The sequence below is a fragment of the Suricata suricatta genome, chromosome 3 (assembly GCF_006229205.1).
Source record: "Suricata suricatta isolate VVHF042 chromosome 3, meerkat_22Aug2017_6uvM2_HiC, whole genome shotgun sequence".
In the NCBI taxonomy this organism is placed as follows: Eukaryota; Metazoa; Chordata; class Mammalia; order Carnivora; family Herpestidae; genus Suricata; species Suricata suricatta.
The window spans coordinates 91055085-91081330 of NC_043702.1; the positions used below are offsets into that span (position 1 = coordinate 91055085).

General features: G+C 39.2%; 1 protein-coding gene across 3 annotated transcripts in view; it reads right to left on the reverse strand.

Moving 5' to 3' along the window:
- Positions 1 to 6844, reverse strand: part of RAB3GAP1 (RAB3 GTPase activating protein catalytic subunit 1) — a 99767-nt gene extending 92923 nt beyond the window's left edge. For all 3 annotated transcript variants that reach the window (XR_003906695.1, XM_029934670.1, XM_029934669.1), the window contains exons 1-2: positions 6794 to 6844; positions 6638 to 6693 (exon numbers count right to left, since the gene is read on the reverse strand). Coding sequence is in view for 2 of the 3 variants with exons in the window: in XM_029934670.1 (XP_029790530.1) it covers positions 6638 to 6693; positions 6794 to 6811 (74 nt within the window). In the remaining variant the exon portion in view is untranslated. The remainder of the gene's footprint in view (positions 1 to 6637; positions 6694 to 6793) is intronic.
- Between the last annotated feature and the right edge of the window lie 19402 nt (positions 6845 to 26246).

Genomic DNA, 26246 nt, shown 5'->3' on the forward strand with positions numbered 1-26246 from the left:
AGAAAGCACACACACAGGAAAGGGGCAGAGAGGGAGAGAGAATATCAGGTAGGCTACACGCTCAGCGCAGAGCCCAACATGGAGCTCAATCTCATGAACCATGAGATCATGACCTGAGCCAAAATCATAAGTCAGACACTTAACCAGCTGAGCCACCAAGGCAGCTCCAAAAAGTATTTTTTATATTTCAACATTTTTATCAGAGAAGGCTCAATAAATTTAGTATTATTAGTCTAATTTATGGATACAGAATAAATGTGGAAATAATCCTGTATAATCTAAAAATTCTTAACTTCTGATTTTTTAATAAATTTTATTTACTCACAACCACAAGATCAAGAATTCCAAGCTCTACTGACCAAACTAGCCAGACATCCCAAATTTTGACTCTTTTAAAGTCCACTGCTTACCAAACAAAGGCAATGTGTTTCTATAAAATTTAAATTAAGATTTAATAAATTTCAGGGCACCTAAGTGGCTCAGTTGGTTGAGCATCCAACTCCTGATTTTGGCTGAGGTCATGATCCCAGGATTGTGGGACTGAACCCCATGTCCAGCTCCATACTAGGCATGAAGTCTGCTTGGGATTCATTTTCTTTCTCTTTCTCTCTCTCTCTCTCTCTCTCTCTCTCTCTCTCTCCCCCCCCCCCCCCCGCCCCATCCCTCTCTCCTTCTTATGCTCTCTAAAATAAATAAATTAATTAAAAAAGAATTAACAAATCTGTATATTAGAATATATATAATAAATTTGGAACAGAAGTAAAAACTGACAGGAGTGCCTGGATGGCTCAGTTGGTTAAACAACTGACTCCTGATTTCTGCTCAGGTCACAATCTCACAATTCAGGAGACAGAGCCCCATGTTGGGCTCTGCATTAATATCAGCAGAGCCTGATTAGAATTATGTCTCTCCCTCCCTCTCTCTCTGCCCCTCCCCCTCTCAGGTACACGCACACTCTCAGTCTCTCTCTCAAAATATACATACATTAAAAAATGTAAAAACTCACAGACTAAAAGGATACTATTGAAGATAACTATGAAACCAATAATCTTTTCCCTACCCTCAAAATAACGAATCTATTTAAATTAATTTTTCCTTTGAGGATATTTAGGAATTGATTTGCCTCCCTCATCCCTCAAAAAGAAAACACTCAGGAACTTTGCTCTTTAAAATAAAACATGTTTTGGGGCACCAAGGTAGCTCGGTCTGTTAAGCGTCTAACTCTTGATTTGGTTCATGTCATGATCTCACTGTTCATGGGATCCAGTGTGTACTGATATGCCGAGCCTGCTTGGGATTCTCTCTCTCCCTCTCTCTCTCAGCCTCTCCCCCATTTGTGCACGCTCTCTCTTTCAAAATAAATAAATTTAAAAAAGAAATTTTAAAAAACAAAAAATAAATAAAACATGTTTTAAGAGACAGCTGGCAAGAAACTCCAAGTAGATTTGTCAGCTTTAAGGAATAAATGACAGATTTTAATACTATCTATTCTTTAAATCTACTGATGAAGCACACCTATTACAAAAAGAATGAATTTGGCATGTGCCTGAGTGGCTCAGTTGGTTAAAAAGAGAATGAATTTTGACTAGTAACATGCTCAATCAGCAAATTAAAAACTGTCAAATCTCAGTAGTATTGTTAAAAGACACTTTTAGAAGGCCTTTATTACTCTAAAAAGCTAACTTCTTATGTAAATATGATGTAATCTAATAGCAAAATTGCTCCCCTAAAACACCTACATCATATTACTAGAGTACTAGAGGTAATTCTAGTCAAAATATATTCAAAGCCATCAGGTTTTTTCCCCTCAGTGACATTATTAGTTAATATTTATATTTGGTGTAAGACAGTATTGATAGAAATGATAAAATCAGAGTTTTTATGACTTAAATGGACCTTGTAATTAAGTCCTCTTTAAATTTAAAGGCAGTATTAATACACTAATTCACTTCTGGTCGGTTCAGTCAAAAGGTTAATTATCAGTTTTGTAAATGAATGCTCTAGAAATAAGTTAACATGTTTACAAAGAAAGGATATAAAAATTATAAATGTATCCACATCTGAGCAATAATTTGCAAGTGAAATGTACACTGCACGTATAAAGGTAAAAAAACTGGAAACTACCTAATTGTCCAAGTGCGCAAAAAGTTGTATTCCATTCCACTGAATGGAACAGTATGCATCCATAAAAAAAAACCATGTTTGAAGACCATTTCAGGAAGTAAGAAAATGTTCAACTCATATATTAAATTAAAAAATTGAAGCTACAGAAATAAGTATTATATGTTTTGATACAGAATGTTTACAACACACTTTTAGAAGAAAATTTCTCAAAATATTAATAGTAGCTATCTCCTGGTGGTACAATTACAGGTTTCTTAGATTTTTCTTTCTTTTTTATTCTGTGTATTATTATAATAAAAGTTGTTTAAAATAATACTGCTTTCACAGTAAAAAGAACACATTATTTATTTTATGAATTCTATCAGTTACTAGCTAAAACAGAAAAATTCGACTCTACTGAAGTATGGAGACTTGACTAAAAAATTGAGTAACTTTATCCCTGAGAGCTCTCAAGACCTCAGATGAAGGGTCATTTCCTCTGTCTCCTCATTCTGTTACGTTCCTTTGTTATATGCTCTTGTAAAACCAGGTTTCTTTCCCTTCTCAGTTCTTATTTCAATTGTAATTACAGACTTATGTGTATTATTATCTCACTCACATCTGTCTCTTTCATTAGACTATATGTTAAAAGCAGGAATTGTCTATTTTTATTGATCACATCCCTATGTCCTGCACTGTATTTAACACGTGGGCACTCAATAATATTTCTGCAAAGGACAAATGATTAAAAAGTTAGGGTGTTTTTTATTATTGTTTTTAATGTTTATTTATCTTTGAGAGAGAGAGAGACAGAGTGAGTGGGGGAGGGCAAGAGACACAGAATCCAAAGCAAAACCCAGGCTCTGAGCTGTCCTCAGAGAGCCCGATGTGGGGTTCAAACTCACCAACCGTGAGATAATGACCTGAGCTAAGTCTGACACTTAACCAGCTGAGCGACCCAGGCATCCCTAAAAGTTAGGGGGTCCTATTCAATCCTCTGAATAAAGTGCCAGTATGGCTCCTAACATACTAACAAGAACTTTCATTCACACATTAAACTCTAGGATTAAAAAACCAAAGTCTTAACATTTTCCCATGAGTTGTAAAACACAGGTTTAGCTCTAAAAACAAGAAGATAAAAGTCAAAAACCAAATTTCCTACTTGATAGTTCTCATAACTGTATTAAAAATTATTTCCATATAAGGATCTAAAGGAGTTAATACTGCACTTCAGGATATTTTAAATATTTAGCTCAGGAAATGTTTCATTTGATACTTTTGTTGCTTCTTCAACCCCACCTTCCAAGATTCAGGTTACATTTTTCTAACTACCTTCAAGACCCCAAGTTGTTATTTCAAATTGAAAAGATCTAGAACTGCACTCCTTCAACCTGGAGATTCCTTATAAAAGAACCCAGCAAAGCAAGCCTTATAAAGTTCTCATAAACAATCTTTATTCTTGCTGAGCTTATGTAAATAATTAGGCCAGAGTTGTTAAGACTGGACTTGTTCCACCAATGCATTAGTCTCAATTTGGCTATCTCTGATAATGGAAGTTTTTTTAGAGAGAAAAACTGTTTCAGCAATGCACTGCTGTAAATGTAGTTCTAGTTCTGAGTGTTTTTAAATATTTGTTGTTGGATCTCAGGCTTGTTAGTCTATGAGGATGATATTTAAAATGGGGGTCACGCTTTTCCAAAAGACTTAAAGGTGGAATTCACAGATATGCAACTAAACAAAAAGTTCAGCCCCTATTAAAGTTTCAGGTATCTCTCTGGAGTTAAGTGGACAGACTCAGAAAAAAACCTCAACCTGGTGAGGTGATCCAGATCCAATCGATCAGCTTAAACTGATTTTCAAAAAGACTCTTGACTTCAGGGATCTCCAGCCCTACACCAGCCACACCCCGGAAGCTGGCTGGTCTAGCACGGCAGAAGCCTGAAAAATCATCGGTCCAGTAAAATAAACTGTCTTGTCTCTTTGCCATCGGACTGGCAAATGTGGCCCCAGAAAGCTGGGGAAACAGCAAAAGTTCCTGATAGGATGTTCTGTTGGTAATGGTCTTAAGAACATGTAGCCTTAAACCAGAACAATGGTAACATAGCTGACCCAGGATTGGGCCCACTCTGTGATTGGTCAATACTCTAAATGTTGTGATTGGGTCCCGCCAAAAGTAACAAATACTCTAGGCAATGTGAATGGTTGGACCTGCTGTCAATAATATTGTATAATAATGATTGGATCACTGTATTTCCTGTAACTCCCCCTTCCCAAACTCATAAAAGCCCTACCCTGCCTTTGTTCGGGGCTCACTCCACGTGGATCCAGTGTGTTGTTGAAGTCTGTGAGCCCGAGTTTAGGCTGGCCAGGCCTAAATTCGTAATAAAGCCCTTTGCTTTTGCATGCGTGGAAAAAATAAATAAATAAAACTGCGCTCTTTCCATTTTGCCACTTTCTTACCTTCATTCTTTCAGGCAAGAAACTACAGCTGCCTGTTTCTTTCTACTCTTAACATTTCATCAAGTGTATCTATCTAAAATCTTCTTTAAAATATCTTACCGTCCTCCCACCTACCCTCTCCCTTCTTTTTGTCTCTAAATCACCAACCTAACTACCTATCAAAGTAAGTCAATAGCCTTCATTTTACTAATCTCCTGAAACAACTCTCATCCTATTACTTTCACACTCTAAATCAAGGGTTCCTCACTGTTGTGAGGGATTTTAATGGTTCTCTCAAAGTGTGGTCTCCTGACCAGCAACATCAGCATCACTTGGGAACTTGCTAAAAATGCAAACTCTAAGTCCACCCCAGACATGTTCAGAAACCATGACCCTGATGCATACTCAAGTTTGAGAATCACTGGTCTTAAAGTACCCCATCTAGAGATTCCTTTACTTAGTTTTGGAGGCTGTCCCATGACCTGTCTCATTTTAGTAATCTTATTTTCTTCCCTTTGATAAATATCCTTCACTCCAGTGAAGACATCTTCATGAAGTCCCAAAGGTTCATTTTCACAGGTCTCTGCCCATGCTAGTATCTTCTCATGTTGAACCAACCACTTCCCACTTTTAAGGCCAAGCTCATTTCCTCTTTTCTATGAAAATATCTCCATAATATCATCCTTTCAACTACTATTTTTATAGTTATTACCAGTTGGCTTACAATTTCACCATTTACTGCTTTGTTTAACACATGGATCAGGGTGCCTGGGTGGCTCAGTTGGTTAAGTATCTGATTTCAGCTCAGGTCATGATCTCTTTGTCTATGGGTTCGAGCCCGGCATCGGGCTCTGTGCTGACAGCTCAGAGCTGGAGCCTGCTTCAGACTGTGTCTCTGTCTCTCTCTCTCTAAAAATAAACTAAAAAAAAAAAAAAAAATCCCGGGGGGCACTTGGGTGGTTCAATCAGTTAACTGACAGACTTCAGCTCACGTCATGACCTTGTGATTCATGAGTTCAAGCCTCAGTCCGGCTTTGTGCTGACAGCTCTGAACCTGTAGCCGGCTTGGGATTCTATGTCTCCCTCTCTCTATACCGCTCCGCCCCCCCAATAAAATAAACAATAAAAATATTTTTAAACCACATGGATCAAAGGTTTTGTTTTGTTCTTTTCCATTAATATTAATAATTCTGGACACAGAATACCTGCTCGATACAGCCTTGCCAGTATGGTTATGTCTTCCTGACTTCTGTTTGGGAGGGCACCACAAATCAAACTATTATTCTGGCGGGGATCTTTTATTTTTTACTACGTCATCTAATGACATAAGGTACAAATTTCCTCTCCAGCCAGAAAGACTACAAATGTTGCAACAAACTAAATGCTGACTGACAGCGAGAAGGGCCTCTGTGACACCGACTAGAAAATTTCTCAAGGTACGCTATCACTCCTCCCCAAAGCTGGCTTTCACCTAATCTCAATGATACAACAATTGCTCTCAGCTGTCCAGTGAGGTCTGCGACGCAAAGGAAGCCTGGGCACATCACCCACTGACATGCAACAACTGGAATCAAAGAGTTCCAAAGCCATCTGCAGCCTGTCTTAAAAGGTTATTCTAAAAGACCGGATGGAGACGGTGGGAGAGTGGCAGATGGACAACCACCAGCACTACGAAGACCTCGTCCAGAAACGGGCTTGCGATGTGCAGAGGGGAAAAAGCCGCTGCGAAGTTTACGGCTTATGATCACAAAATGTGTTAAACGGAAATGAAAACAGGAACGGACACGGTAGCCACGGGCACTGTTTCTGCGGGTGGGCAACAACCAAAGTCTGAGGAAAGTGCTCTCAGAGTAAACAAAACTTTTTCTGAAAGCCGCATCTCAGGTGTTCGGCTGATGGGGGCGGGCCCGGGCTTGTCAGAGGCAAGACGCGGAAGAGGCTGACGGCTGCCTAGAAACCGCAGGAGACGCAGAGCTGGGGGGCTCGCGGGTCTTACTTTTACTTCAGAAGTAGGGTCATATGTGGTCTATGTTGAGGATAGGCAGGGAGACTTCGGGGCCCAAGGCACTGGTAACCAAAGATACGACTTACTCACCTTTCCCATTCCGAGGCAGTGGTGAAGTCCGTGATCTCAAATACTTCGGACTCAGGCTACGGGAAAGGGAAGGAAAGAAAAATAAGTTGAGCCCCGGGGCGCTGACACGGAAGAGCGAACTTACAGACAAGGATGGAAAGAGAGGAAACACCTTACCTCACTGTCGGCCGCCATCTTGAAGAGCGCCGGGAATGGCGCTAGGCATGCCGGGAAGAAAGCCGGGGCACAGAGGAAGGGGGAAAAGGGGGGCGGGGAGTGGGGCGTGGCAGGGGGCGGGGAGTGGGGCGGGGCCTGATCAGGGCCTCGGTGTAGCACCGCCCCCTGATAGTCCCGTTTCGAAGTCTTCAAAGGCTGAAATAATTTGATTTAAGGTTTATTTATGTTTCAGAGAGAGAGAGAGAGAGAGAGAGAGAGAGAGAGAGAGTGGGGGGGAGGGGCAGACAGAGAGGGAGACACAGAATCTGAGGCTGGCTCCAGGCTCTGAGCTGTCAGCACAGAGACAGACGTGGGGCTTGAACTCAGGAACCGCAAGATCATGACCTGAGCCGAAGTTGGTCACAAATCCACGGAGCCACCCAGGGTCCCCCGAAATAATTTGATTTAAAACAAAAAGCTTTGAATTGGAAATTTTCCTGTAGAGTAATGAACGCAAGAAGAGAACACAAGCAAAGAGGTAAGACAAGGTCCTAGATTACTGTGGGTAAAATTGTATTTAAAAATCTAGGGGCGCCTGGGTGGCTCAGTTAAGCTTCCGACTTCAGCTCAGGTCATGGTCTTGTAGTTAATGAGTTTGAGCCTCATATTGGGCTCTGAGCTGACAGCTCAGAGCCTGGAGCCTGCTTCAGATTCTGTCTCTCCCTCTCTCTCAAACCCTCTCCTCCTCACTCTTTCTCTCTCTCTCTCTCTCAAAAATGAATATTTAAGAATTTTTTAAAAATTAACCACACTGAATTGAATTTTTCATTCAACCTGTTTATTGATTGCAAGGCACAGAGCTGGGTGTTGTAATGTCCACCCTCCTCCACCTTCCTCAAAGAATTTACAGAATTTGGTGAAGTTATGAGATAAAATCGTTGTGCCAGTTATCTGGTGTTTAGGAAGAGCAACATACTGTTCAATGAATACTTCACTTTTTAAGCCATTGAGGACCAGAATAATGATAACTTATACATACTGAAGTATATATCATGAAATGATACCATGTCTAGGATTTGCTTGAAAACAATGGGAGGGGGAAGTGGGACTAGGACTAGGAATAAAGCCAGATTAGCTATGAGTGGATAATAGTTTAAGCTAGTGATGGGTACATGGGTGTTTATACTATTCTCTCTACTTCTGTTAGGTCTGATAATTTTCATAATTAAAAGTTTAAAAGGATTAAATATCATTTAATGAGTTTTGCAACCTACAAGAAGGAAATTGGTGTTAGAAGACTAAGAAATTCAGCTTCAACAATAAAAAATCTTAATCTTAAAATAAGCATTAGATATATCAAAAATTTGATCATATAGATAGGACAAATGAGGAATCTGAGGTCAGAAGAATTTTAACAGCAATGGGTGTTGCTAGTGCCAAACCTTGAACCACTGTCTTGTAATGTTCCTTCTAGTTTCTGTCTACCATACCAGTGAGGGATTGTGAGTTACTACTGCAGCAGTCTTTCCCAGGAGGTCTCAACGTGCATCCTCCATTCATTTACTAAACACCTAATTATAAGCCAATCACTATGCTAGAAGTAAGATGTATTATAGATCTGGTCCCTGACTTCAAGGAACTCAGGGTCTAGTAGGGAAACCAGAAGTTTGCTACACAACAGAATGAAGAAGTGTTGCAAATATCAGCATTAGTATTAGCAACACAAGGTCGATGGTAATCTTGATGAGAAGAATCTTGGAGGAGAGCAGAAGGATAAGGGTGGGGAAGGCTTCTAAGCATGTCAAGAGGTTCGAGGGTAAGAAAGTCTGATTTAACCAATGAACCAAAAGTGAGCACCTAGAGCACAATATTTGTGATGCAGTTGGAGACATAGGAATGGGCCAGACCATATAGGGAACTCTAGGCCAAGATTGGACTTTATTTGAAGCACAACAAAAGTCATTGAAATGTTTTAAGCAAGAGACCAATGTGATCCAATTTACATTTTGCAAAAGTATAGATGCTATATGAACAGATGTGGTGGGGAGTGTTTGCAAAAGAAGTAGGGACAGCTGGTGTCTAGTAAAGCATCCAGTGAGAGATGATGGTATGAAGGCTTGGACTAGGGTGGTCAGCACACATGGTGATTTATTTGATATGCATTTTGGAGATATGATAGACAGGACTTGATGATGGATTAAAAGAAGAGATAAGGGAGGGACTCCTGGATGGCTCAGTCCGCTGAGCATCTGACTTCAGCTCAGGTCATGATCTCACAGCCCCTGAGTTTGAACCCTGCGTCCAGCACTGTGCTGACAGCTCAGGGCCTAGAGCCTGCTTTGAATTCTGTGTATCCTTCTCTGCACCTCTCCCACTCACACTCTGTCTCTGTCTCTCTCTCCTTCTCTCAAAAATAAGTAAACATTAAAAAATAAAAGTAGAGATAAGGGAAAGGAAGGAGTCAAAGGTAATTTTCAGGTTTCTGACCTAAGCAAATGTGTCAGGATGATGGCATATCCTGAGATGTGCAAGATTGGATGGAGCAAGGCAACCAGTGTTTGGTTTGGGAAGTGGGAAGTGGGAAGCGGTATGCTACGATACTCAAGGAGAGTTGTCAAGGAGAAATTTGGGTGTAAGACTAGGACCCAGAGACAAGACTTGGGAATGAAGATATGATTTGGGTGGATTTTAAGTCACAAGTACAGATGAGGTGATTTAAGAAAAGAATATAGAAAGAGAAGAAAAGAAGCCTCATCTAAAGACCTGAAAACATTTTATATTTAGAGGATGGATAAAGGAAAAGTATCCAGTGAAACAGGGAAGAAAGTAATGGTTAGAGAAATCTAATAGCAAGGAAAGAAGATGGCACAGAACCCAAGAGAAGAGTATGTTTCAAGACAGTAAACACTGACTCCCGAAAAGCAAGTGAGAGGAAGATAGGGTTAAGGGTGATCAATTGTTATTGTTTCTTGGGGTTTTCCTTTGTCTTTAAGGCAGAGGAGAGCAGACGTATTTGTGTACTGGTGGTAATCTTAGAGAAGTCCTACTTCAGGAGGTACCCCCCTCCCCACAAGTAGCACTTCCTGGAATCATGGGCAGCAAGGTGGAATTCAGAGCATGTATACCACAAGTGAAGGAAAGATATGAGATTGAGATTAGGTTGGCTTTTTTTTTTTTTTGAGAAGGGAAAGAAGGGAAGAAAAAATGGATAGAGACATAGACACTGGGAAATTTATACATACCAAAGGAGAAGAGTTACTTGCTCACTTCACTTTTTAAGATTTCCACCAACTGAAATAAGCCTGTGGGTTTTAAGGTCAAAAACATCTAGGATCAGCCATTTACTAACTATAATAGAGGACTTGGGGGAAATTACTTTAAACCCCAGTACCTTCACTAGTAAAATAGGACTTCTAAGGCCTCTTGTTGCAAAGGATTATGGCAAAGATTAAGTTCTATGTACCTGTGTAAAATGGTTAGCACGTGTCCTGGCATGTAGCAGGTGATCAGCTGTGGTGGTCGTATTTATAATGAATGTACCATGAAAACCAGAAAGTGCCACTCACGTGTAAAACATTACTTTGTTTTTCCTCCCTCCTTATCCATGAAGAAGTTTTAGTGCATTCCAAAATCAGAAACTAAAAAATCACGAAGACCTTGCTGCATGAAGTTAAATCTTAGAAACTGTATGAAACAGCATTCTCGAGTTGCTAGGTAAAGTTTTCTTCCAAGATATTTTTGGCTTCTTGTCTTCTCCCTGGAGAAACTTTTAAAATAAGTTATTTGCTAAAGCGAAGTGTGAAACCAGGATGCTAATGATGTAAAGTACCCAGGGGAGACACACTTTTATTAGATTTTCACTGGTTCACAAGGCAGAAAAGATTTTGTTTCTTCAGGATTAAGAGCTCTTTTGCTATATGTCCAAAGGCAAGGGATTCTCTGCTGCAAGCACATTTCCTTCCTGGCATAATTTTCAGTTATTTCCAGGTGTTAACCAATAATAGCCAGGAGGAGACTTTTGATGCATAGGCAATTTAAGGGATTAGATGCCTGGAAAAAAAATCACTGTTGGCTTAGTCCTCAGAGGAATGTGGGGGCATAACAGTTTAATTAGGTCTTAGTGAGACAGCAAACATTGCGAGAGGAGAAAGAGCAGTGGGACTACACCATCCCCGTCTACTTGGATGCCTCTGTAAAGGGACAACAGCTACAATAGAAAGTACCCCTGGAAGACAAACACCTGCTATGAAAATGAGAGACCCTTAAGGGAGAAATCTCTAACACAAAATTCTCAGACAGCATTTGTTTTCATTCATCCAGTAATATTTATCAAGTCATAGCACTGTGGTCAGTCCTACGGAAGTCTTCAAAAAATAATCCCTGCCCACAAGGTGCTCACAGTCTGAGATAAGACATAAATATAATATGGTTTAGAAAGGGATGCATGATGGCTAATCCAACTTCTTAAAACTCTTTTTAAGATCAGAGGTAGAAAAATATACACATGACCTTTCAGAACACATGATGATATTTTCTTTTTTTTTTAATGTTTATTTTTGAGAGAGCACAAGCAGAGGAGGAGCAGAGAGGCAGGGAGGGAGACAGAAGATCCAAAAGGGGCCCTGCGCTGAGAGCAGAAAGCCCGATGTGGGGTTTGAACTCACAAACCGTAAGATCATGACCTGAGCCGAAGTCAGACGCTTCACCGTCTAAGCCACCCGGATGCCCTATACAATATTTTACATTCCACTATTTGTTGAACTAGAAAGAGGTACAGTCACCAAGGTAAGGCATCTCTGGAGAATTTTAAGAAAGTGATTAAACTCCTTTCTTTTTAGGGAGAGTGAACTCTTTAGCCACAGATGACTAATAAAAGCAAAATCTTAGGCCTAATCCTGACCTTCTTTTGTATCATGCTGTTTATTCTAAGTCTCACTAACTACTTCTACATTAATAGTATCTTCAATTGCTTGCTGATCTGCTCAGATTTCTTTTATATATTTTTTAAGTTATTTATTTTGAGAGGGAATGAGAGAGAGAGAGAGAGAGAGAGAGAGAGAGAGAGAGAGAGATTGACAGAGCATGGCAGAGGGGCGGTGGGAGGACAGAGAGAAAGAATCCCAAGCAGGCTTCACATGGTCAGCACAGAGCCCAGCCCAGGGCTTAAACTCACAAACTGTGAGATCATGACCTGAGCTGAAATCAAAAGCTGAACGCTTAACCAACTGAGCCACCCAGGCGCCCCTGCTCAGATCCCTTTGAATATTCACTTCAGGCTAGTTTCTAACTAAACTACATGGGCTAATTTCTATCTTACCTGCATCTGCTGTTTTGCTGCAGATAATCTCCTATTTCCCATTTATCTCTGTTCTTTGCATTGGCCCTTTTATATCCTGAAATATACTGCCTGGTAGGAGAACCTTAAATCACTGCTTGTCACCAAAGGGAGACCTGAGAATCATATTTTAATTTAAATTCTTCAAGTAATGGGAATGTCTTTTTGTAAAAAGTTCAAATCATATGCTTGAAACAAATGGCCTCCTTGACTGTCTTTTCAATTCGCATATCCTCAAGATAAAGTTGGTCATACTAGTTAAGCATGAGTCCTTCAGACCTCTTCCTATGTTTCACATACATATTTGTACATGTGAAATATATAATTTTACCATATTTTAATCAATTTTTTGCACAAATAAGAATGTTTAGTACTTAGTATGCACCAAGCGTTCTTCTGGGTATTTTGCTCATATTTAACTCATTTCATTCTTACAATGCCCTATGAGGTAGATAATGTTCTTATTATACACCCTTTCTTTACAGATGAGGAAACAGGCTGAAAGAGCGTTGGTAACTTGCCCAAGCTGAACGCCTACTAAGTGGTCAGGCTAGCTCCTCAGCGTGTGCTCCGAACTGCATCATGCAAGTATCATTCTATTGTATATGCATTATTCGGCAACCTACTCTTTAGTTTTTGTTGCCCAGCACTCCAGAATTCGAAGTATAGATGTACTACTTTTTATTTAATTGTCTTCTGTGACTTGACATGTGAATGATTTACTATTTAAAACTATTAATAATATCCTTAGGGGTGCCTGGGTGGCTCAGTCGGTTGAGCATCTGACTCTTGATTCTGGCTCAGGTCATGATCTCAGGGTTGTGGGATTGAACCCCACATTGTGCTCTGTGATGAGCATGGAACCTGCTTGAGATTCTCTCTCTGTCTCTGTCTCTGTCTCTCTATGTCTCTCTCTCTCTCTCTCCCTCTCCCTCCTTCCCTCTGATCGTCCCTCCCAAAATAAAAAAAATAATAATAATTTTTTAAAAAATCCTTAGATGAATGACAAGTATGAGAGGGCTCATTATACTATACTGTTTACTTTGCATGTTTGAAATTTTCCAAAATAATTTTTCTAAAAAAAGTTTTCTGTAAAAATACTAGGGTAAAACTTCATTACACCTGAATCTTTGTGATTGCATGTCAGAATACACCCTGGAGCAATGCTTTAGGGTGAATACTGAGAAACGGGAATACCAAGTTGAGATTGTGTGCATTTTAAAAGGTAATAAAGGGGCACCTGGGTGGCTCAGTTAAGCTCAGGTCGTGATCTCATAGTTTGTTGTGAATTTGAGCCCTGCATCGGGCTCTGTGCTGATAGCTCAGAGCCTGGAGCCTTCTTCAGATTCTGTGTCTCCCTCTCTCTCTGTCCTTCCCCTGCTTCCCTTATCTCTTAAAAATGAATAAATGTTTAAAAAAATTTTTAAGGTAATAGATAGCATCAGATTGCAATGTCCAAAGTGAGTGTTACAAGTTTACATACCCTCTAATAGTATATAAGGGTAGCCATTTTTTTGCACATTTAATATTATAATAACTCTTTTAAATTTTTGTCACTATGCTAAACAAAACATGGTTTGATTTATATTTTCCTGATACCTGAGGAGGTTAGACAGTTTACATGTGTTTCTTGGCCATTTGTATTCCTATCCTATAAAGAGTAATTTCACATCTTTTACTTGTTTTTCTGTGGTCATTTATCTTTTCTGCCACTGATTTAGGTTATGTCACCATCATTTTTTTCCTAACCCATTTTAATAATCTTTTATCATTTCTCTCTGCACCTCTTCAACTAATTTTCATTCCTGCAGTCAGGAGGATCTTCCTAAAATACAGATATGATGGTGTCTCTCCATGAATAAAAATTTTAATGTCTCCCAGTTCAGCTGGAAATAGTCCCACTTCCCCTCCGCCCCACCTCTGCCATCCCCCCCAGCCCCCGCCATGTGTTCTGTTTTCCAAACACACACACGCCAAACAGTATTTTCAGCATTTCATGCTTTTATCTTTCCCCTGGACATGCTGTTGTTTAGTTTATTCTGCAGTATGATTCCATCTGTGGTTTACCTGGTGAACTATCTGTCCTTCATATTCAGCTCAGATAAGTCTCTGAAGGCCCCTTATGCCTTTCTGTTATGGGCTGAACTGTGTTCCCCAAAATTCATATGCTGAAACCCTAATCCATAGCACCTCAGCATGTGAGTATATTTGGAGTTAAGACTTGTGATTAAGTTAATGGGGCCATTAGGGTGGCCCCTAATCTAATCATATTGGTGTTCTTATTTTAAAAAAGAGAGAGAGAGAGAGAGAGAGAGAGAGAGAGAGAGAGATATTATACCATGTGGAGAGACATCAGGGGTGCTGTACACAGAAAAAAGACCATATGAAAACAGTAAGCATCAGCCACGGGGAAGCCAAGGACATACCAAATCTGCCAACACCTTAATCTTGGATTTCTTATCCGGCAGGACTTTGAGAACTGTTGCTTAAGCCACCAACTCTGTGGTATTTTGTTATGGAGGGCATAGCAAACTAATTAATATACTCCAGCTCTCCCAACTCAGAAAGTTAGACTCCCCTTCCATGCTTCCCTAGAGCCTGATACGTAGCTCTGCGGTGGCCTTATCTCCTAATACAATGCAGGAGTCTCCTTATCCTCTGTCTTGTTGTCCCCAGTTTCAGTTCCCCAGGGTCAACCACCCATGGGAAGCAGATAATATTTTTGATGGATTGTCAGCAGGTCAATAGTAGCCTAACGCTACTTTACCTCATCACATAGGCATTTGATCATCTCACAGCATCACAAGAAGAGTAAGCCCATGACAATGAATTGTTCTGAGAGACAGGACCTAGGAAACCATATATATAGAGTTTGATACGATCTGAGGTTTCAGGCATCCACTGAGGGTCTTGAAGCATATCCCCTGACAATAAGGGGGGACTACTAGATTGGCCTTGTTTTGCATGCTTACCTTGCCACTGTTTCTGAAAACTTATGTTTCTTAAAAAAAAAAAAACATGATTTGAATGAATGACAAGAGGAGGATTACTCTTTTAGGAATCAACACAAAGATTCATGGATTGCAGACCAGACTAAGCCTTCAGATAGCCCTGCAGAAATCCTAAACATGAGAAAGTAGAGTACTTATAACTTTCTCTTGACATGAAAGCTAAGAAAGAGTCCCATTGCTGCTGGCAGCAGAAAAAGGAAGGTTCTTAAAGGAAAACAGAGTAGGGACACTGGGGTGGCTCTGTCCGTTGGGCATCCAACTCTGGATTTCAGCTCAAGTCAGAATCCCAAAATCATGGGATCAAGCCCCACACTGGGATCTGTGCTGAGCATGGAGCTTGCTTGGGATTCTCTCTCTTTCTCTCTCCCTCTGCCCTTCTCTCCCAACTCTCTTTCTCTCTCTAAAATAAAAAAATAAAATAAAAATACAAAATAGAATGTAAAACAGAGTAACAGCCTGCATGTGCTTGGATTAGTGTTAAAGTACTCCAGGCTGAATGGGTGGTGAAAGAGTATACATAAACCTAGCAATATATGAATGGTCTTTCACCCTGAAGTGTTCACTCACTTGAGAAGTCTGTGAGTGAATGTGGTGTGTGTGTGTGTGTGTGTGTGTGTGTGTGTGTGTGTGTTGCATGTTAGCATAGTAAGTGGTGAATGTTTAAACATTGCAGTCAGGCTGCTTTGGTTCAGTCCCTAGTGCCACGATTTATTAGCTTAAATTTCTTCTAAGCCTCATTGTTCTCATCTGTAACATGGGGAATGATGGTGATTATAGAACCAACTCCTTGGAGTTGTTGTAGGGGTTAAATGACGTCATTCTTATAAAGGACTAACCTAGTATTTTTTTTTTAATTTCTTAACGTTTATTTGTTTTTGAGACAGAGAGACAAAGTATGAGTGGGGGAGGGACAGAGAGAAGAGAAGACACAGAATCCAAAGCAGGCTCCAGGCTCCAAGCTGTCAGCACCGAGCCCAATGTGGGGCTTGAATTCATGGACTGCGAGATCATGACCTGAGTCAAAGTCGGATGCTTAACTGACTGAGCCACCCAGGCACCCCTAGTAAGCATTTAATAAATGTTAACCATTGTTATGATAAAGTATTTTTTCACCCTCTTCAGTTGAACATATAGAACAAATACATCTGTAGAAGAAAAACCCCTGCATCCTCCAGTAAGTTGCATAAAAAATCTAGCAGCAGAAGTGCCTGGGTGGCTCAGTTGGTTAAGTGTCTGGCTTCAGCTCAGGTCATGATCTCACATTTATGGATTTGAGCCCTGCATCAGGTCTGTGCTGACAGCTAGCTCAGAGCCTGGAGCCTGTCTTCAGCTTCTGTATTTGCCTCTTTCTCTGACCCTCCCCTGCTCATGCTGTCTCTCTCTCTCAAAAAATAAACAATAATAAAAAACACATTTAAAAAATCTAGCAACACACAAATGGCATTAGTGTTTTTGTAGTCCACAATTTGAAATCTCTTTCAGTTGGATTTATTAGCTTTTATGACTTGGACAAAAATGCAGTCCATTAACTGAAGACTTTCTTTGGGAATATCACAAGTCCACACATGAAATATATTGTGATGTAAGAATTTGCATTCACTGGTGCTTTTTCAAACATGACTCAAAGAATGCAGCCAGTTTGGAGGTAGCTCGTTTGTTTCTCTCAGGGTGAAATTTATATTCAGATTTGTAAAGGCACAGTATGGCAATTACTAAGGTATGGTTTTCCTGGAGAAAATTTCATTGGATTAGATGATAATGACGATTGTGCCAACCATGGAAGGACACTAGCATCCAACTCTTTAAAGCACTTACATGGCAGGTTTGAAGAGTGTACAATGCTTGTTTTCCTTCCTGGATGAGATTGTCCTGCCTTCAATTCTCAAAGCTAAATGCACAGTGGATGGTTGCCTGGGTGACACCCTGTAAACTAAGCAGTCTCTGCAGCTAACTGAAGGGTTTGTGCACACAGAACCAGCTTTAATTTTTTTTAAAGTACTTTGAGCTGTGCAACATTGGAAAATAATCAGAGAAAAAAAATCCATATCTATGCTGCTTTTAAATGGATCCTTCACTGAAGTGTGGGTTGACAGCTGTCCCAGAAATCAGTGCCGCCAAAAATTAGGATGACGTGGACTACTGTTTTTCTCCATCTTTCTTCAACTGTGTATCAGCTCCCACAGCAAAACATGACATAGGTAAGTCAAATCTCCACTTTTCAACCCACTTTAGGTAATGCCAGATGTTGCCACTTTTCTTTCTCCCCAAAGGTTGTCCCAGAGGAGGAACATCAAGTAAACTGTTGGAGGAAACTGTCCTAATTTCAAATAATTATATCCTTAGAGTTGCCATAATAAACTATCTTTAATTTTTCAAAAATTGAGACAATCCTTTCTAATACTTTAGACAAATGCCTCTAGATCACAGGCTAAACTGGTAAGGGGAAGAAAAATATACAGTACTTATTTCAATGTAATTATACCTAGGGACAATCTTTTAGTCACTTAAATGCATGTTAACTTTACATAGTATAAATCTTCTTGTAAACACTCAGTCTGATATATATGTATCCTGGCCATATTTTCTCAACATGAAAGGGGATTCCCATTGTTCTAAGTCTTAATTACTTAAGATTTCAAATGAAATGTAAACAGTGTAATAAAATACTTTTACAGGTAGATTCGATGCGGGGCTGAAACTCATGAACCAGGATATTATGACCTTAGCCAAAGTCAAACGCTTAACCGACAGAGCCACCCAGATGCCCCTAGTTTAACTCTTTTTTAAAAAAAATTTTATGGGCGCCTGGGTGGCTCAGTCAGTTAAGTGTTCGACTTCAGCTCAGGTCATGATCTCATGGGTTGTAGCCCCACCTCGGGCTCTGTGCTGACAGCTCAGAGCCTGGAGCCTGCTTTGGATTCTGTGTCTCCCTCTCTCTCTGACCTTCCCAACTCATGCTCTGTTTTTGTCTCAATAAATAAACTAAAAAAAAAAAATTTTTTTTTTTAATTCCAGGGGAACCTGGCTGGCTCAGTCAGTAGAACATACAAATGTTAACCTTGGCATTGTGAGTTCAAGCCCCACGTTGGGCATGGAGCCTACTTTAAAAAATTTTAATTCCAGTATAGTTAAAATTATAGCCTTATATTAGTTTGGTTTAAATCTTAATGTATATTTTTTATGAAATGGTAGATACTACTTGTGAAATGCTCTCACTGAAAGGTTACATTAAAAAATTAAACCACAACTCCTGATCTCCATGCAATAGCACAGAGCCTGCTTGGGGTTTTCTCCCCCTCTCCTGCTTACATGCACGCAATATCACTCTCTCTCAAAATACATAAACCTCTTTAAAAAAAACAAAAAAAGAAGAATTAAACCACAACTCCTGAACATTTATTGTCATTTCAAAGCTAGGAGTAATAACTTTGGTAAGAAATACCTTTGGAGATTTATGTCCACTTTATAAATAAACTAACAATATAAATATATATTTCTTGCCTGGTCATTATTTGAACATCTGACTTTTAGTTTTACGGAAGGACAAGTTTTAATTATTCTTTATTTCTGAAGGTGTTTCTTTTACCTGTGATATTGCAAATACCATTGCATTTTCAAAAATTAGTACATAAATCCATGCTTCAAAGCTGTTTGCTGGGACAGATATGTATACTGATTTAAAATTTTTCGATGGCTCGATTTCAACTGTATCATTTTATCCTTCAACCCTTAGCAAAGTTACAAGTACACTGCTTATTCAATGCTAATGTTAAGGCTAATGATGACTAAGTGACAGCAATCAACCAAATGTCTGCTTCCCTAAGAACTTAAAGAAAATATGCAGGCCCTACCAGTGAGAGTATAAATTGATACAGCTTTCCTAGGGAATAATCTGGCAGTATTTAGTCAAATTACATATATTTGGCTCATTCACATAAGGGAAACTTCTGCAAAGTATATAACAAGGCCGAAACAAGGGTATTCATTGCAGTGTTGTTTATGGAGTAGGAAGTTAGAGGCAACATAGATGTCCATAACCAAGGGACAGGATAATAATGTATGGTAGAGGCATACTATACAGCCATTAGAAGCAGACAACCAGAGGTACATGTAAGTACAAGGTTAAAGTCTAAAAACAAATATTAAGTTAAAAAATAAGCAGCAAGATCTATATAGTACAATACCATTCGTGTAAATTTAAAACAGGCACACATGTCACAGCACCATAATGTCTGAGGCCTCCTCTTGCGTACATTAGATTGGGTCCTGTGAGGCGGAGGGGAGCAGGGAAAGGAGATTAGCGTTGAAGAAAGAAAAAATGAAATAAAACAAGAGGAAAGCTAGACCCCGCCCAATACTGCTAATGGATATGATTAACCCAAACTTTTCTTCCTAGGATCCAAACAAGGAAATTAAAATAGGCCTATTTTACAAATGTTAGTTCATTTTATTATTTTTTAATGTTTATTTAATTTTGAGAGAGAGAGAGGGAGATGCAGAATCTGATACAGGCTCCAGGCTCTTAGCAGTCTGTACAGAGCCTGATGCGGGCCTCAAACCCATGAATTGTGAGATCATAACATGAGCCCAAGTTGGCCACTTAACCAGCTGAGCCACCCAGGCACCCCACAAATGTTCCTTTAAATGTCAGTTGTGTTAAGTCTTTTGGGGCACTAACGCCCACACATCTCCCATGTGATCTCATCTTGCCAACGTCTGTGCTTCATTTTCTTCATCTGTAAAATATGGATAATAATCCTCCTCTCCTGATGGTGTTTTTTGGAGTAAAATAGATAAACGACATACAAATTATTTTGGATATTTCTGCTGTCGTTATTATATTATTATGCAACAGTACTTTGAACAAAAGTAAGGAGAGACTTAAATTGATTCTCTATTTCGATTTATTCCCTATTAAAAATTTAGGGGGAAAGGGGATTTTTCCTAAGATGTTTAAATCAAAAGGAATATGTCGTAATGTTAAATACAATAAGAAAATAAAACAAATTCTAAGAAAGATTGTGGATTGGATTCTAATCACTGGGTCAGTGTTTCCAGAAGTTGTCTAATAATAGAAATCACCTGAATGCTTGCACAAAGAAAGGTATACAGGGGCGCCTGGGTAGCTCAGTTGGTTGAGAGTCCGGCTTCGGCTCAGGTCACAATCTCACAGTTTGTGGGTTCGAGCCCCACGTTGGGCTCTATACTGACCGCTCAGAGCCTGGAGCCTGCTTCCGATTCTGTGTGTGTCTCTCTCTCTCTCTCTCTCTCTCTGCCCCTCCCCTGCTCATGATCTCTCTCTCTCTCTCTCTCTCTCTGTTTTTCAAAAATAAATAAATGTTAAAAAAAAAAAAAGAAAAGAAAAGAAAAAGGAAGGTATACCTTGGAGACGGTAAAAAAAATCAGTGGTTGCCAGGGGTTGAGGGACAAGGGTTGAATAGACGGATCACAGAAGATTCCTAGGGGAAATGACTCTGAATAATATAAAAGAGACTATATATCATTATACCTTTGTCCAAAGTCCTAGAGTGTACACCAAGAGAGAGCCCTAAGAGTACATTCTGAACTTTGCATGATAATGATGTGTCAGTGTAGGTTCATCAGTTATCACACATGTACCACTGTGGTGCTGGATGTTGATAATGGGGAGACTGTGTATGCATGGTGTCAAAGAGTATATGGGAACTCTTGGCATTTTCCACTCAATTTTGTTGTGAATCTAAAACTGCTCCAAAAAATAAAGTCTATTTAAAATGAGTGTAGGTGGCTCAGTACAACTCCAGCTCAGGTCATGATCTCACTGTTCATGAGCTCAAGCCCTGTATCCAGCTGTCTGCTGTCAGCACAGAGCCTGCTTTGGATCTTGTGTCCCCTTCTCTCTCTGCCCCTCCTCTGCTCATTCTCTTTCTTGCTGTCTCTGTTTCTCAAAAATAAACATTAAAAAAACCTGAGTCTATTTAAAAACTAAGTAAATAAAATGATTATATTACTTTTTTAAAATTAAAACAAAGAATGCAGAGAGTCTCTAGCCTCATCCCATACATGGTAAATCAGAAGGAACCTGGGAATCTTTATTCATAACAAAGGGACAGCATAATTCTTAATGTGTAAGCTAGTTTAGGAAACTGCACTAAACTAAGGCCACATTTCTCTGAGAGCCAAGGAAACAAGATACCCTACTTACCTGTTGGCTCTGTTGCTGACCTCATCGGTTATCATTCTGTAAAAACAAATGCCCCCATCTCCCAGCATCAATTCTTCCCTAGTTGCCCAAATACATCCTCTTGGACTCATTTTTCATTTTCCATGTCCAGTCAGTCATAAATCCTTTCAGCTTTACTTTCAATTTTTATGTTTGCCTTTCTATTTTCTATCATAATAATCTTCCCAAAGTCCTACTGTTCCTAAAACACACTACTTAAAACTCTCCATGGGCTTCCCAAGCTGTTTGGAAGTAAAGTGTAAATTCCCATCTGGTCCATCTCTCCTCAATAACCCTGGGAACTAGTCTTGTTCCTGTCCTTCTCCTCATCAAAACTGTCTTTTTCTCTTCTCTCCACCTCTCCAAATATTGTTGATACCTTGTTTCCTATGGCGTGCTCCAGCCACGTAGCCATCCCATTTTTCCGACATCATAAGATTCATTATTTGTTCCTTGCTTTGACTCTTAATCGTATATATATTTTTTGCATTTTGTCTTAACTTTTATATTATCAACTGAAGGACATATAGTATCCTCTTATATGAATGGATTAATTTATCAAATAGTACTATGTCTGGAGTCAAGTACATGTTCTCTTTGGGGAAAAAATGCTCTATGTAGTCTGGTCTATGAATTCTGAAGGCATTTGTGTGTTTAGATCATTAAAGGCCAATTCTAGACATTTTCTTGTTTATTTTTGTTAACTTTTATCTTCAAAGTTGTACTACAAAAGGGTCTTTTTTTTCTCTTGCTTTCAACAAAATGCCAGTTTATTGAAAATAAATTGCCCATTCAATGAAATAGCGTGTGTCTACATGCAGTGACTATGGTATCAGAAGCTGAAGTTGGAATATAGGGTCTGACACATGATTTTGTGCTGTTTTCAGCATCAAGAGGCTCCATGGAAATCTGGTGACTTCAAAAATTACAGTCTAAGAGATATTCAATGATTTAGAAAATAAAAATTGGGTATTTAAAATAAGGACTTTACTGGAAAATCTAGAACAGTGTCTGCCATTCTCCTCAATGACTCACATTGTACTAGAGTCATTGGGTATACAAAAGTGTAAGGCATGAAATGTCTCCTACTGAGGAGTTTATAGTATTGTTAGGAAAATAGGACTTCCATAAAGAAAATAATCACAGGGATTTTAATAAACAATGCTGGAGTAAATAAAATCCTGCAAGAATTTTCACCAATAGAATGTGCCAATGCTTTGTATATAGTATTTCAAATCCTCACCAACCATTTGAGGAGGGAATTATCATTTTTATTTTAGAGATGAGGAAATTAAGCTTGGAGAAGCTGAGTGACATGCTCAAGGTTACACAAGTGGGAATGTATGGAGGAGGGATTCAAACTCAGGTTCTTTCAGGCTCCAGAGCCTATGCTCTTTCCATTCTGGTGTAGATCCATCCTTTCTTCTCTATACCATAGCATCTCTCACAAAGTGAGGGTGAAAATTGTTATTTCCAATTTAAAATGTATGTAAAACACAAGACTGGTGGAATTATTGAGTTTTCCTCTTTTTCAAAATTGTCTTTAAAACTGTTATATTATTTTATACATAGAGAAGGGAAAGAGGTGACATTAAAGATAGACTATGTTACATTTGAACCACCCATGCTTTGTTGGCTCTCATTTAATTGTTTCTCTTCTTTGGCAGGCAAATTTATGGATTAGCAAGATGAATAAAAATAAACTGATTCATGATTTCCTGGAAGTAGTTTCAAGGGGTGATGTGGAACTCATCTGTGACTATATTACTGAAGTCCATTCCATCCTTGGAAACCTTAACTTTCAGCATTCAAAGACTGGGAATACACCTCTCATTACTGCAGCAGAAGAAAATCTAACAGAGGTACCATGTGATGTCCTGGGGCCCATGGGTAATCTAAGCTAAGGATTCCAAGAATGAGATGTTTGTGAATAACATAATTACTTACCTCCACGAAAGAATGCCTGAAGACAGGCTTCAAAGGGGGTAGGAAAGAGCTTAAAATGAAGACACTAGGATGAATAAGACAAATTTCACTCAACAGAGCAGGTTGATGCCTCTATAAGTTCTTGAGAGTCCCAATGCATGTGGACCCTCAACCCTGCCTGCCCATCTCAATTACTCTCTCTCATGAACGCATTCTTAGCTTTTTTTTCCTTCTGGCACACAAACAATGTAGCATATATGCTAATATATATATATATACACACACACAACTTAAAGAAAAATGACAGTAGTGCCCAAGTACCTACCATCCAAGCCAAAAATTAGAATGTTGTCAATCCTCAAAAGCCATTTATGTGCTCCTCCTGAATTGTGTCTCCCAGCCTTCATAATCATTATTCTGAATTTTAGGATAGTCAGTTCCTTAGTTTTGCCATCTCTGCTTATATTCCTAAATAATACATTATTTTTTTGTGATCAAAGATATTTATCCTAGTGCATTCACTCATTCATTCACTCATTCTGGTAATAGTGAACAACTGGAAACAAAGGCTATGAGTAAGGTTTGGTTGGATAGCTTAGGCTTCATGCTTGAAATGGAATGGAATGGGTTTTGTTTTGTTTTGTTTTTTAACTTCTAAATAATGCATTATTTACTTTTTCCTGTTTTTGAAGTTTATATGAACAAACTGATACTACATGTGTTCCTTTGTAATTTGCTTCTTCTCTTCATTATTGTGTTTTTGAGATTTACCTATTTTGAGACATGTAGCTATGGTTTTTTGTTTTTGCTGGTATCTAGTATTCTATTTATGCCACAACTTATCTTTCTGTCCTACTTTGATGGACACATGGGGGCTGTCCATAGTTATGTTATTTCAGACAATGATGCTACTTTCCATTAGAACTTAATATGCTTAGATATTTCCTTTTTGATGAACAAACACCTCCGCTTATCCCACATCCTTTCTTCTCTCAGACCTCTTCATCTACAGATCTATCTATGTCAAGAACCATGAAAGATCTAAGACTTTACCATACTTACAAGCTAACAAGTTAGCCTGCTCCAATTTTTAGATCCTTGACATAAGGAAAAAAAAACTGGCTCAGAGACAAAGGACAGTTTAATTCTCATAGTAATAGCATTAGGAAGAGTATTATCAGTTTTGTATCATTTCTCTCAGTCATAATCTCCACAAGATGGTAGGAAGAAGACCAGATGACCCCTGCTCAGACAGTAGGTTGGATTGTAGGAAAGGAACTCTAAATTTAGGGAACCCAAATCTTCTATAATAGGTAGTAAACAAACCTACTCCTTGCTCCAGAGGGAGATGTCTTCCAACACTGTTCAGTATAGAAAGAAGCTTGAAAAGAAAGTCTGGGACAAAAGCAATCAGTTCCTCTGCTCATAAGACTTGTAGAAATGTGAGAGACCCAGGGAGACTTGTCTCCTAAAAATATCTACCCTTCATTTCTACATTGTCTTGGCTTCTGGTGAATTTTCCCTTGAGCACATCACTCTGACTAATCTGACCAACAGAGGCTGGAACCAAATCCATTAATTTATCTCATACAACATCCAGTTAAAGCTTCTATCAATAAAACTCAAGGAGCAGAATGAAGCCATAATGTAAACTAGTGTCAACCATGCCATCCATGGCAATGAACCCCTCCAGCTGAACAAATCCCATAAACCAGATTGCTTTCTCATTAAGTTTCTCTGTTGATCTTCTCACTTGGTCCAAGGTATCAACCCAAGTATAAAAGTCTCTATTAGCCATTGCATAGATTTCATCTTGGCCCACAAGGTAGAAGACTAGGGCAATTCTATCATTCATAACAACCCTCACCAGTGGCTTGACAGATGACCTGAATACCTTGCAGAAGTGAGGTGTTATCATTGATAAGTTTAGCTAAAGGCAGAAAGAAATTTTGTTCTACTTTTTCTAATTGAACATCTGTCTGAGGGATAATTATCCATAGGGGCACATAAATGACAAGTCAGCTATCCCTCTGGGAAGCTCCCTCAAGTAACCAATGGTAGCTTCATTTTGGGGAGAGCTCTGAATTCATCTGAGGTCACATCATCTACTCATGGTATTTACTTAAAGATGTGAGGGTGTCTTATGACCACCCTTAAAGCATAATTCATCATGTTTTCAAGGGGCATGTAAGTTAATGCCAGGTTTCTCTACAAGAATTATAATCCTGGAGTTATCCCTTGGGGACAAAAAGGTAGTGTTTATAATTGTTGGGCCCCTCTGAGTGGTACCTACATTAGTCAAGGGACACAGGTTGACAGTGTCTCCCTGTGATCTCTCAACTGGCTTGTAGGTCTCAATCTGATAATTGAGCAGCTATGGCCCTCTGGCCCCTTTGAAAACTGGGTATCCTTGGCCCACTTATAATAATCTTTTTCCTTAAAGCAGCTGAAGTTGAGGTACAGGGGGAGGGAAGGATTAGAAACATGATAAAAGAGAGTAGCTCCAGACCAATAAGCAAAGTATATTTATTTTTGATTTCCAGAAGCATTGAGGATTCTTCTGTTCAACAAAATGAACTTACAATGTTTTTGGTCCATACAAAGCCCCGCATCAGGTGGCAAGGTCATTATTACTGAGACCATCAATTTCAGCCACAGGGATCCCTTGACTTAGTGGCAATAGGCACATTGTTTTCTGACTGGAGCTGCAGGGTTTGCACCCTTTGGTTGACTAAGGCTTGGCTTTCATAGCAGGGCCTTTTATTTATTTTTTTAAAGGATTCTGCCTTAATCTGAATCATTTGGTAATCCTTTGTCATTATAACATTTTTAAATTTGTACCTGGTTTTAACATAAGGGACAGGAGAGTTTTCTAGGGCAGTGGGGTTAATTGCAAAAATTTGCTAGAAGGACACATGGGTGGCTCAGTTGATTAAGCATCAGACTTTGTCACAGGTAATGATCTCCCATTTCATGAGTTTGAGCCCCGCATCAGGCTCA